The following is a 12,316-nucleotide window of genomic DNA, read 5'->3' on the forward strand; positions in this document are numbered from 1 at the left end:
CTGAATGATACAATATGGACTCGAACCCGACTTTGTTTTATTTAGAACATCAATTGCAAACTAATCTTATATGGCACTTAGTACTAAATGGGCTGACAAACAAAGGGTCAATACAGTACAAATAGTGTAGTCTTATTCTGAGTAAAGCCCATGACTACAAATGACCCAAAACAAACTAAATTACTAATTTTTAAAAACCAAAAAGCAAAGACATGACTTGTGGAGACCTTATTCTTTATAGCAAAGACAAGAAGACCAAATTTGATTTTAGGCCTATATGGGAACAGGGTTGACAAACAGAGACACCAGAAGATCCTTAAGCACAACTCCAGCGTGAGTAAAGCCATCTTCATGCTTGTACAGAAGTTCATTGGTACGTGCAAAATTCAGAATTCTCAATCGTAGTGGCATAGGGATGGTGGTGAGGTTGATCCACTCTTCATTTATGTCCTTCCATGCCTTATTTACTTGTTTTTCGAGTTCGATTATCGTTTCTTCTTCTGTGGTACCATACTCTTTCATGTAGCATTCCACAGCTGAGGCAATATGTCCTCTCTTTTGTTCAAACTACGTAAATATAGACATGAATTTTAAGGTTAATAGGGGTATGGGGAAATAAATAAAAAAGGGAAGGTTGCATTTATATTAATACGTACCTTATGGGACTTCATGTCACCCATGAGTCTGCCAAGTATTAATAAAGAGTTCACAATCTTAGGGTCACTGAGAACCCAATCCAAGGACTCTTTTGTGGCAATATCTCCCATTCCAATGAAGGACGTGGTTAATGGCATCTTGTAGGATGTAGTCAGTGCTACTGCCATATATTCATCCATTGTTGGTGTGTATTTCTGGTGGAGCCATTTGGCTTCATCAAAGTAACCTCTAACATGACATTTTATCTACGAAATCAAGACACGATCTCTAATTACTTTCTATGCAATAACATCATGAGAACTTATATTTTATTAGAATTAAAAGCATCCAACCCAAAAAGTTAAAAAGAAAAAGAAAAAAAAAACTTATATTCCCTGGCCTCTTTTTTTATTTTTATTTGGATCGGACCGAGTCAGGCAAGCAGTCGAACCTGTCTAAATAGGGCTGAAGCCCGACCGAAAGAAATGTAAGATATCAGCTACTATTTGTGCATATATAAACTTGGAAATTAACTAGAATACTAATTTATGGTCTTGCAACGTAATCTAAAAAATATTAATGAGGCTTACTGCTTCTCTCTCATAGTGGAGGCGATATAAATTTCCCTCTTTTCCAAGCTTTTCTTCGATTTCAGTGCATACATCCAACATTGCTCCATAACAGATTTTCATATACTCTGGCAGTTGATCCATAGCTGAAATGTCCCACCTGATGATTAAAATAAGTTAATAATAAGATATAGACTAGTGATGACTTAATTAGTTTAAAGAAGGATAATTGACTGCTGGATATAATATTCATTCCTTCTTCTTTCTCGTGAACTTTTTATTTTATTTTTTAACCGAATAGTATATTTAACTTTATCAAAAGAAAACATCAAAAAGTTTATGAATTTGATTTGTATTTGTTATTACATGCTAATTGCTAATTTATTTTATTTTATAGTATTTTTATATTAGAATATGTGAGGACTTAAGTTTCTGACGCAGCACAAGCAAATAAGGTTTCAAACGAAAACCTTGAGTAACAAGGAAACTGGAATCCACCAGAAATTAAGAGAAACTCTCTTTGATTAATTTGATTAAAATCTGAACTGCCAAAAAACGTTAGACGAACCCGTCTAAATACACAACTCTCAACCCTTGTAACTGCTAGGGAGTTATTACAAATAAAACTGAACAACAGAATTAATTCGGAGACTTAACTACGTAACTCCGAAACTGAAAAAAACAGAATTTATTTTGGGAATTAACTATGTAACTCCGAAACGGAAAAACAGAATTTATTTTGGGAATTAACTATGTAACTCCGAAACGGAAAAACAGAATTATTTTGGGAATTAACTATGTAACTCCGAAACGGAAAAACAGAATTTATTTGGAATTAACTTCGAACTTCGAATGCAGTTTTGAAAGGCCAAACGACTCACCACGTCCCTTTTCTTGCTCAACCGCGATTAAATCTGCCATCTGTTCTACATCAGTCCTCTCCACCTCCAAGAACTCGACCCCGAGTTATGATCTGGATAAAGAACCTCATCTTCACGGAACTCATATAAATCTGCAACATTAAAAATATTGGAAATTCCCATGGAATCCGGTAACTCAATAACATAGGCATTATCATTGATCCGTTTGAGCACTTTGTAAGGACCATATTTCTTCGGTTTAAGCTTGCTGTAAGTGCCAACTGGAAACCTCTCCTTCCTCAGAAATATCATCACAGAATCGCCTTCTTGAAACACTTTAACACGTCGATGCCTATCCGCAGCAGCTTTGTACTTAGCATTTGTTTGCTCAAGTTTCTGCTTGACTTCATCTCGAACGGCTACCACTTCCTCAGCCAAATTTTTCGCTGCCATACTGGTTTGCTGGCCTCTAGGCAGTTTCACCAAATCTACAACATGGTTAGGTATAGCAGTATAAACAATGGAAAATGGAGACTTCCCAGTAGCGCTATGGACTGCACTGTTGTATGCAAACTCCACCTGCGGTAATGCATAATCCCATTGTTTCGGCTTCTCTCCACAGACGCTTCGCACCATATTGCCCAATGTCCGGTTTGTAACCTCAGTCTGGCCATCAGTTTGGGGATGGGCAGTGCTGCTACGATTCAAAGTAGTCCCAAACAGTCTCCACAAAGTGATCCAAAAATGACTCAAGAACTTGGTGTCACGATCAGATGTAATGGATGTAGGAACCCCATGCAAGCGAACAACCTCCCTGAAAAACAGTTTGGCTATATTTGATGCATCGGCAGTCTTTTTGCAGGCTATGAAATGCGCCATTTTTGAGAACCGATCAACCACCACAAATACAGAGTCCACTCCCCTTTGTGTTCGAGGCAATCCAAGGACAAAATCCATAGCAAGATCCTGCCAAATATCGTTAGGAACTGGTAATGGCATATATAATCCAGTGTTTTGTACCTGCCCCTTCGAAGTTTGACAAATGTAGCACTTGCGCACAATAGTTCCAACATCACGTTTGAGCTGTGGCCAGTAAAATCTCTCCTCCAACAATGCAATTGTTTTGTCACGGCCTAGGTGGCCACTTAACCCTCCACCATGCAAGTCCCGAATGAGCTTCTCCCTCAAAGAAGAAACTGGAATACACAACTGGTTGCCTTTGAACAAATAACCTTCATTGAGAAAGTAATCTGCCATTGGCTCTTGATTAGTGCACTTAATCCAAATTTCCCGGAAATCATCGTCACCTGCATATAATTCCTTCGGACATTCAAACCCCACAACTTCTTGAGTCAGCGTGACTAATAATGAAGCTCTCCTACTCAGCGCATCTGCCACACGATTGGTCTTGCCGGAAGTATGCTTGATAACGAACGAAAATTTCTGCAAAAAAGTCATCCATCTAGCATGCATTTTATCAATATTTTTCTGGCTGTTAATATACTTCAACGCTTGATGATCTGTAAACAAAACAAATTCCTTCTGGATAAGATAGTGCTCCCATTGCTTCAAAGCTCGAACAACCGCATAGAACTCTTGGTCATAAGTACTCCACTTTTGACGTGCATCGCTTCAACTTTTCAGAAAAGAACGCAATTGGCCGCTTGTCTTGTGAGAGCACAGCTCCGACTCCCACACCGCTGGCATCACATTCAACTTCGAAAACTTTCTCAAAGTTTGGAAGAGCTAGAACCGGTGCGGTGCAAAGCTTTTCTTTTATTTCTGCAAAGCTTCTTTCTTGCTCCTCTCCCCAGCTGAACCGGCCCTTCTTCAAACATTCTGTGATAGGTGCAGCAACGGTGCTAAAATGCTTCACAAATCTTCTGTAAAAGGTGGCCAAGCCATGGAAGCTTGAACTTGAAACTGTCTTTGGAGCTGGCCAGTCAAGGATTGCCTTGATCTTCTCGTCATCTACCTGGATACCATTCTCACCAACAACAAAACCCAAGAACAGTAGCTTATTTGTGCAGAAAGTACATTTTTTAAGGTTCACATACAACTTATTTTCTCTCAACACATCTAAAACTTGTCTCAAATGCACAAGATGTTCTTCTTTTGTGGTACTATAAATTAAAATGTCATCGAAATAAACAACGACAAAAGAACCAATGAATGGTCGAAGAACCTGATTCATGAGCCGCATGAAAGTGCTAGGTGCATTTGACAATCCGAATGGCATCACCAACCATTCAAATAATCCGTCCTTGCTCTTGAACGCTGTTTTCCATTCGTCTCCAGGTCGTATGCGAATCTGGTGGTATCCGCTTCGCAAATCTATCTTAGAAAACACCCTTGAGCCGCTAAGAACGTCCAGCATATCTTCTAACCGTGGAATGGGAAACCTGTACTTGACTGTTATCTTGTTGATTGCCCGGCTATCAACACACATTCGCCAAGTTTTGTCTTTCTTTGGAACCAGCAAAACAGGAACTGCGCAGGGACTCAAACTCTCCCTGATAAATCCTTTCCGCAGTAATTCTTCAATCTGTTCTCTCAGGATGTCATTCTCCTTGGGGCTCATCCGATAATGGGGCAGATTCGGAAGGCTAGCTGGCACCAAGTCAATTCGGTGCTGTATGTCCCGCATAGGAGGCAGCTCGTTTGGCAGATTTTCAGAAAGTAGTTCCTGAAATTGATTCAAAATCTGCTGCACATCTTGTGGAATGTCACCTTCTCCTCCGCCAATTTTCAACAACCCCTTCAACACCAAGGGACAAAAACACTCCGCTTCTTTGACAGCCTCGTTCAACTCCTGCTCGCTGTGAATTAGGGTTAGAAAACTAGAACTCCTCGTCTTGGGCTCAACAGATTGCTTTGCGGGCTGTGTGGTTGCCATTGCAATTTTCCGGTTGTTCCAAGAGAACAGAATTACATTATCTCGTCCCTTGAAAGTTGCATCCACATCAAATTGCCAAGGTCGCCCTAACAAAATATGGCATGCATCCATGTCAATAACATCACATAATATTTCATCTCTGTAATGCTTACCAATTGACAGTGGCACTCGGCAAGTCTCAGCTACACGAACCGAAGGGCCTTTTTTAACCCAACCTAGTGAGTAAGGGCTGACATGAGGCTCCGTAGATAACTGCAAATACTCCACCAATTTCTTTGACACGAAATTCTCGCAACTTCCATTGTCGACGATCACATCACACACCTTGTTTTTAATTGAGCAGAGGGAACGAAAAATACTATGACGCTGCCCTTCCTCCTTTGGTGCCAAAAGAACTCTCTGCAAAACCAAGGTAATCTTCTCCATTCCTTCCTCAACTGCAAATTCAGCCCCTACATAATCATCTTTCCCGACTTCATCGTTTTCCTCATCTTCATCGGCTTCTTCGATAAAGTTGGCCTGCTTCCGCTCTGGACAAACATTAGAACGATGCCCTGGTTTTTGGCAACGGTAGCATATGTCCGTCATGGGCTTAGCATACGGATTCTGGGATGGTTTCGGGGCTGCCCTCTGTTGTAATTCCGGCTGCTACCTTCGTTGAAATTTTTGTTTTGGCCAACTGTTGCTGGTTTTGTCGATCCTCCAAGATTCTGCTGCTGTGCTTTCCCCTTATCTCCTAAGCCACTAGAAGCACCAGCAGTATATTCAGAGGCTTCCGTCGTGTTCCTGCGGAAGTTGGGTTGGCGTTTCTCCTTCTCCAACAATTCAGCCTTCAATGCCATGTTAATCGCCTCCTGCAAAGTCCATATATTCTGCATACCAATTTTTTCCTGGATGGAAATCTTCAGCCCATTGTTGTACCTCGCGACCTTTTGGTTGTCAGTCTCGGTCAAATGGTTTCGCTCTGCCAAACGCATGAATTCTTCGGTATATTCAGAAACTGAACGGGTGCCTTGCGCACAGCCTAGGTACATACGGTAAAGAATCTGCTCATAATCTGTGGGCAAGAATCGTTCCATCATAAGCGACTTCATCTTCCGCCATGTTCGAACCCGTTGCTTTCCTTGCCTCTGCCGTAAATTTTGCAATTGATCCCACCAAACAGCCGCTGTAGCTTTAAGACGGAAAGCTACCATCTTCACCATCTTATGCTCAGGAACCTCCATAATATCGAAAAACCTCTCCACTTCTACAAGCCAATCCAAGAAGTCTTCAATCTTCAGATTTCCCCAAAAGTTAGGAATTTCTGCTTTAATCCGATAGTCGCCAAAATTCTCGTAATTACGATTACGATTACGAGGATTATTAGCCGGTGGTGGTGGTTCTTCAAGTTCTTCTTCTGACTCTGACTCACTATCCGGAATAAGTTGCCTCCTATTATCTCTTCTCTCGCCATCTCTACCTTCTCTTCGATTATTATCCCTGCCTTCTCTTCTTTCGTCATCCCTGCCTCCTCGCCTATGGTTGCCACCAAGAGCTTGCAACAACAATTCTCGCATCTCCCCAAATTGGGTGGTTAGGTTGTCGATCCGTTGGTTTTGAGCGTCCAGATCCGCTCGAGTAATTGGGGCTGGGACATCAGCTTCACGATCACCCATGATAAGACAAGAATACCAAGACGGGAGAGACCCGCTCTGATACCACTTGACGCAGCACAAGCAAATAAGGTTTCAAACGAAAACCTTGAGTAACAAGGAAACTGGAATCCACCAGAAATTAAGAGAAACTCTCTTTGATTAATTTGATTAAAATCTGAACTGCCAAAAAACGTTAGACGAACCCGTCTAAATACACAACTCTCAACCCTTGTAACTGCTAGGGGAGTTATTACAAATAAAACTGAACAACAGAATTAATTCGGAGACTTAACTACGTAACTCCGAAACTGAAAAAAACAGAATTTATTTTGGGAATTAACTATGTAACTCCGAAACGGAAAAACAGAATTTATTTTGGGAATTAACTATGTAACTCCGAAACGGAAAAACAGAATTATTTTGGGAATTAACTATGTAACTCCGAAACGGAAAAACAGAATTTATTTGGAATTAACTTCGAACTTCGAATGCAGTTTTGAAAGGCCAAACGACTCACCACGTCCCTTTTCTTGCTCAACCGCGATTAAATCTGCCATCTGTTCTACATCAGTTTCGCACAGAGCCCTCAAAATCTCAAGACCACCCCTGGATATAGTGATGACTTAATCAATATTTAGAGGAGGATAAATGATTAATCTAAACAACTTATAAATTAATTGGGTTTCGATTTCAATAAACCTTTCAACAGCTTCAGTAAAGAGCTCTAGCTCCTCTTGTGTGCCATGCACATCATAAATGTCATCAATAGCGGTTATCACAGCAATAGCTTTGGTTAATGATGTCCTAGCAAAGCAATATTGGGGCTCAAAGTCGGTTCCCATAGCCCAAAAGTAGCACTCAACTACTCTGTCTCTTGCAAAAGGAAGCTTGTTTACAAAGTCCAAATCCTTCCACCACCTGAATTTATCATTTAATTACATAATAATAACTTAATTAGTATATTGATGAACACTAATATATTCAGTGTATATATATATATACGTATGTATGTATGTATGTATTAATTAACCTTGAAATTTCACTTAGTTCTTTCTGATGGACTTGCTGCACAAGGTTGAAATCCAACTTTGCCAAAGTTAGGAGAGTTTCATATGCCAGATGAGGTTCCTCCTCGAAGATAGCCAAGTAACGCCTTGCTTCTGGCCTTTGGCAGCCCTTCCAGAATGGTTGATACAAGGCATGGGTTACTCGTTTTGCAAGCAAGGGGCTTAAACGGTGCGCTTCCACTGACTCAAGATGAGTTGTGGTGAAGGTGAGCGCCTCATCGAGTAAATCCTCTCCATGCATCCTAAGATGTGTGGCTTCGTACAAGCTCAACAGTCCTACTACATCATCCACAAGCGTTTCCTTAAATTTCCCGCCCTCGTCCTTGAACTTGTTGAACATGTCTGCTAGCAGCATGAAACAAAACATATAAGAGAGAGAGAGAGAGAGAGAGAGAGAGAGAGAGAGAGAGGGAGAGAGGACTGACCGCATGAAACCTTGTAACCTTGCTGTCTAAGCAACCGGAAACGGAGAGCAGTTGTGAAAAGGTCAAAATCATTTTCTTCATCACCGCCGTAAGAGTTCTTGTGAATTTGCTGCAAAACTTCCTCAACTTCATTTTCGAAATGGCGGGAGACACCAAACCGCTGAATCTCATCAATTAACTCCAATTTTTTTGACGGATTTTTAAGCATTGGAGCCATTATCATCCCCTTCACTTTTTCCTTCAATTCTTGGACATCTTGCTCTGCTTTGATATCTGTTTTCTACACAAACAAATTGAAAAGGACATTAAGAAAAGTATGACCTTCATTCATTGTGCATGAAAGTTTGAACCATTAATCAAAATTAATTTATAATAATAAAATATTCAAAATATACGACGCATCTGTAGCACATGATGAGTATTATTAGCCCATAAATAATTGTTAGGATTAATTAATTTCCTACCACAGAAGCATATGACAGAAAATAATCGCCCCAAGTGCTGGGAGGGAAATTAGCTGAACGTCGCTTAACATGATCAGGAGTCGCATTCGGGCTTTGAGCTTGGGATGCAGCTAAAACTTGAGCAGACATTTTATTCCTAAGTGCAAGGAAATGATCAATGTGCTCTTAATTGAATGTATCAAGGGCTGCTATGAGTTGAAGAGGTGTTGTATTGTGCTATTTATAGTGGAACATCTATTAGTGGGCTGCTGTTTTTTTGTTTAATCTTTTTTTTTTTAATGTACCTGGGGCTGCTATGAATCCATAATTTTATTTTATGTATAAAAATTGAATCAAATGACATTTTTTAATATATATATATATATATTTATATACATAAGCAATAGTCTAAAGTACTCTAGATTAATCTAAATTACGGAAGGAGAATTCAAACTCAAGTGTAAAGGGACAGATTCATTGTCAACTGTCTAACCCACGTTTGCTGAAGTGGTATTTTTATTTGTTAATCTTTTTTTTTTTTTTAATGTATCAAGGGCTGCTATATATGAGTTGATGAGGTGTCGTAAGTATAAAATAGTAGAATAAAATAACATTTGATGGGTTGATTGGTTAAATATTTCCTGTCACCAATAATTAATGAATATGTCAAAGGTAGAGAATGGTGAAACATTCAAAATACTAGAAAATGTCATTCGTTAATTCAAACATTAAGAATTAAAATTATTAATTAAATGAGGATAATATAATAATTTTACATTTTTTTTATATTAAAAAAATTAGAATTAAAAACAAAATCAGATAATAAATCCTACTTTTATGGAACATAACTACCCATGTTATTTTTTCTTAATTCTTAAAATAAAATAAAAAATAAAAAAGAAAACCAATTGACACATGCGTGAACATGTGCCAATGGGCTAGTTAATTATAAAAGCCATAGTTCCCATACTAATTAAGTAGAAGTGTCAAATGAATCAGGTCAGCCTGATTAAGCAAGGTCAGACACATTATCTGATTTTTCTTTTAATTTTAATTTTTTTAATATGAAAAAGTGTGAATTTACTATATCATCCTCATTTAATTAATAATTTCAATTCTTAATGTTTACATTAACTAAGAGCGTTTTCTGGTATTTTGAATGTTTTACCATTATTTGCCTTTTGCTTTACATATATAGATAATTAAAAAGGGATGTGAAAAACGCATAATTACCATAATTTTATGGCCTGATTTGAGTATTATATGTTAATGCATCCAAGGTATTAAAAAGAGTACAGAGGTGGGTGCTTGGGGAAGTGGGGGAGATGGCTGTCGTGCGGTGGAGGAAGATGGAGAAGGGTGGGGTATGCGTGTTGTGAGGGAAGGGGTTTGATATTTGTTAATAATCTTTTTATGGTGCGTTTGGATGAGGGAAATAAGCTTTGGATTTTGACAGAACTCAAAATTTCTAAATTGACATAAACCAATTCCTGCATTTGGATAAATAAATAAAAAACATAGAAATTTAGAAATTTTGCATGGGAAAAAAAACATGTAATTTGGAGATCATAAATCCCAACTTTAAATTTTATCTAAAAAGTCTTTCTAAAATTCCAAGAGAGATTGAGTTTTTAAAAAAGATAACCGTACAAATAAAGGTTAAATTCCGTGTTTGAAATCCATCACCCAAACAAGAAACTTTACAAATTCTAGAATATTGATTTCCGTCATTTTAAATTCGGTCATTTATGAAATCCTTTGTACTTTAAAATTTCCTTATCCAAACGCACTGTTAGCTTTTTTTTATAATCATTTTCTTATTTTTTTTAATTGGTTTTAATGATTTTCCCTTAAGTCCTTAGAAGTCTTTTTATAAAAGGTTAAATTAGCATTTAAAATTTACAAGATTAGATGGGTAAGAAAATAGGACAGGTGGGTGAAATAGCAACACTCATTAAAAAAACAAAAATAATCATACCTGCCACGCATGCTACAAATAGACCAACACACACTGACGGACCTAGAAATGTTTTAGCGGAGATGCAATATTGACTAAGTATGAAAAATGGTTTTTCGGAATAATCATTTTCTCAATATAATTTTTGGCGGCTGTTATTCCTTACACATCAAATAAGAAAACTTGATTTTATGGAATTTTAGTATGAAGTATATATTGACTTAATGAGCCATCATTTTTAGCCTAAATCGTATTTTGCACTAAAACCGAATTTTCATATTTTGATTTGGTGGAAATTTGATTTTCTAGTATTTTTATTTGAATACAAATGGGGGGTACTTCCTTATTTACATTGTAAACTTAAGTAAATGATGTTAAAAATGGAAATAAGTTAATCTGTACACCAGTTGAGCAAAGGGGCAAATGGAAATAAGGTAATCTATATACCAGTTGAGTAAATGGGCAATTGGAAGCACCTATAATGGTTTTTTCGGCGAAAAGAAGTGCAGCTGCACCTCTTTACGCCTTACTAGGTCCACCAGTGCCAACACTTCCGTAAAATAATTATAATAGCTTATGTTTTTTTATATTTTATGTTCTCCTTATTTTTGGTCTACTTGTAATTTTTTTATACATTATTTATTTCTGTTTGGTCATTATTTATTATGGATCCAAATATTTTTTATGTGGAATATATTTTTTTATACATTTTCTATGTTGCAAACCGTGAACTCCATTAAAAATGGTTGGATACCGTGAAAAGATGCGAACTCATTAATTAGCAGGGTCACAAGGTTTGATACGGTGATACCATTTGTCGTCTTCAACTGCACTCGGGGGCGGAGTTAGAATTGTAAAGTTGGGAGGGTCGAAATAGAAAATATATATAAAACACTTAAATATTCAATACTTACATGTTTAGAGCTAAATATTTCTAATTAAGTCATATCTAATTTGTTTTAAAAGATATTTTAACTTCAATTCTAAGTTGTTTATGACAAATTATATATAATATAATAAAAGAGTGGTAAAAATATGGAGGGGCCAAGGCCACTCCAGATCTGACTGCACTATTATTTATACTACTAGCCATTGTCTTGATGCAAGGAAGTAAAGTATTGGAGGAGCTGTGGTCTGCTAGAAAGATATACGAGCAAACCCACCAAAACATGATAAGATCTCTGCCCTTTATCTTCTCCTTTTATTTTACTAATATTATTAATACCCTACAAGAACAGCGCCCACCGAAATAAGCTTCCCATCATCTATTCAATTATTATTATTATTCTATATTATTTAATATTTTAATATTAGTGCATGTATGTGCTGGTGGAAAGTTATCATGCAATAGTCTCTTTACTTGTCTGATTACATATATTATTATATAATATTATTATAGGATGATACATACATAAATATGGCCCACGTAAACTTGATGGGCCATGGCAATATATTATATACTTTAGCAATTACTTATATACTTTATATATATATATATATAATATAGTATATTTATTTGCCATTCTATTACTAACCATTAACAAAAATGGACCCTTGATAATACTAAACATATTATCAATGGGAGACTGTTAGTAATACTAACACCTTTCTTATCTTATTCGGTGGTGGTTTTATCCCCACATTTATTTTATTTATTGTATGGTGTAGGTTTATTACCCATACGGCAATATTTATTTAAATGTGTGGAGTGGATTTATCGTCTACAAAATTGCCTTTACTTTTATTGAAAAATATGGAGTAGAATTAGTGCTCATACTCGCACATTTACTTTATCGCACATTTACTTTTACTTAAAGTATGATGTG

At 37.2% G+C, this 12,316-nt stretch overlaps 1 protein-coding gene across 2 annotated transcripts; it reads right to left on the reverse strand.

The window, feature by feature from the left end:
- Positions 1 to 273: 273 nt before the first annotated feature.
- LOC103342737 ((-)-germacrene D synthase-like) lies at positions 274 to 8,683 on the reverse strand. 2 transcript variants are annotated; one of them, XM_089049233.1, is made up of 7 exons: positions 8,555 to 8,683; positions 8,091 to 8,370; positions 7,629 to 8,007; positions 7,298 to 7,516; positions 1,227 to 1,365; positions 657 to 902; positions 274 to 567 (listed from the first exon to the last, which is right to left on the reverse strand). In XM_089049233.1, exons 1-7 carry the CDS (start codon positions 8,681 to 8,683, stop codon positions 274 to 276), a joined length of 1,686 nt encoding a protein of 561 aa, XP_088905359.1. The 2 variants fall into 2 exon arrangements, with proteins under 2 accessions (XP_088905359.1, XP_088905357.1); XM_089049231.1 differs by having other exon boundaries at positions 7,629 to 8,010.
- Between the last annotated feature and the right edge of the window lie 3,633 nt (positions 8,684 to 12,316).

This window comes from Prunus mume, linkage group LG3 (genome assembly GCF_029339155.1).
Source record: "Prunus mume cultivar Tortuosa linkage group LG3, ASM2933915v1, whole genome shotgun sequence".
Classification (NCBI taxonomy): Eukaryota; Viridiplantae; Streptophyta; class Magnoliopsida; order Rosales; family Rosaceae; genus Prunus; species Prunus mume.

Coding starts and splice junctions, on each gene's coding strand:
- LOC103342737 (XM_089049231.1), bottom strand. CDS start 8,683: ATGTCTGCTCAAGTTTTAGCTGCATCCCAAGCTCAAAGCCCGAATGCG. Junction 8,371..8,554: donor TTCTGTCATATGCTTCTGTG/GTAGGAAATTAA, acceptor TTGTTTGTGTAG/AAAACAGATATCAAAGCAGA. Junction 1,366..7,297: donor TTTACTGAAGCTGTTGAAAG/GTTTATTGAAAT, acceptor TTTAATCATCAG/GTGGGACATTTCAGCTATGG.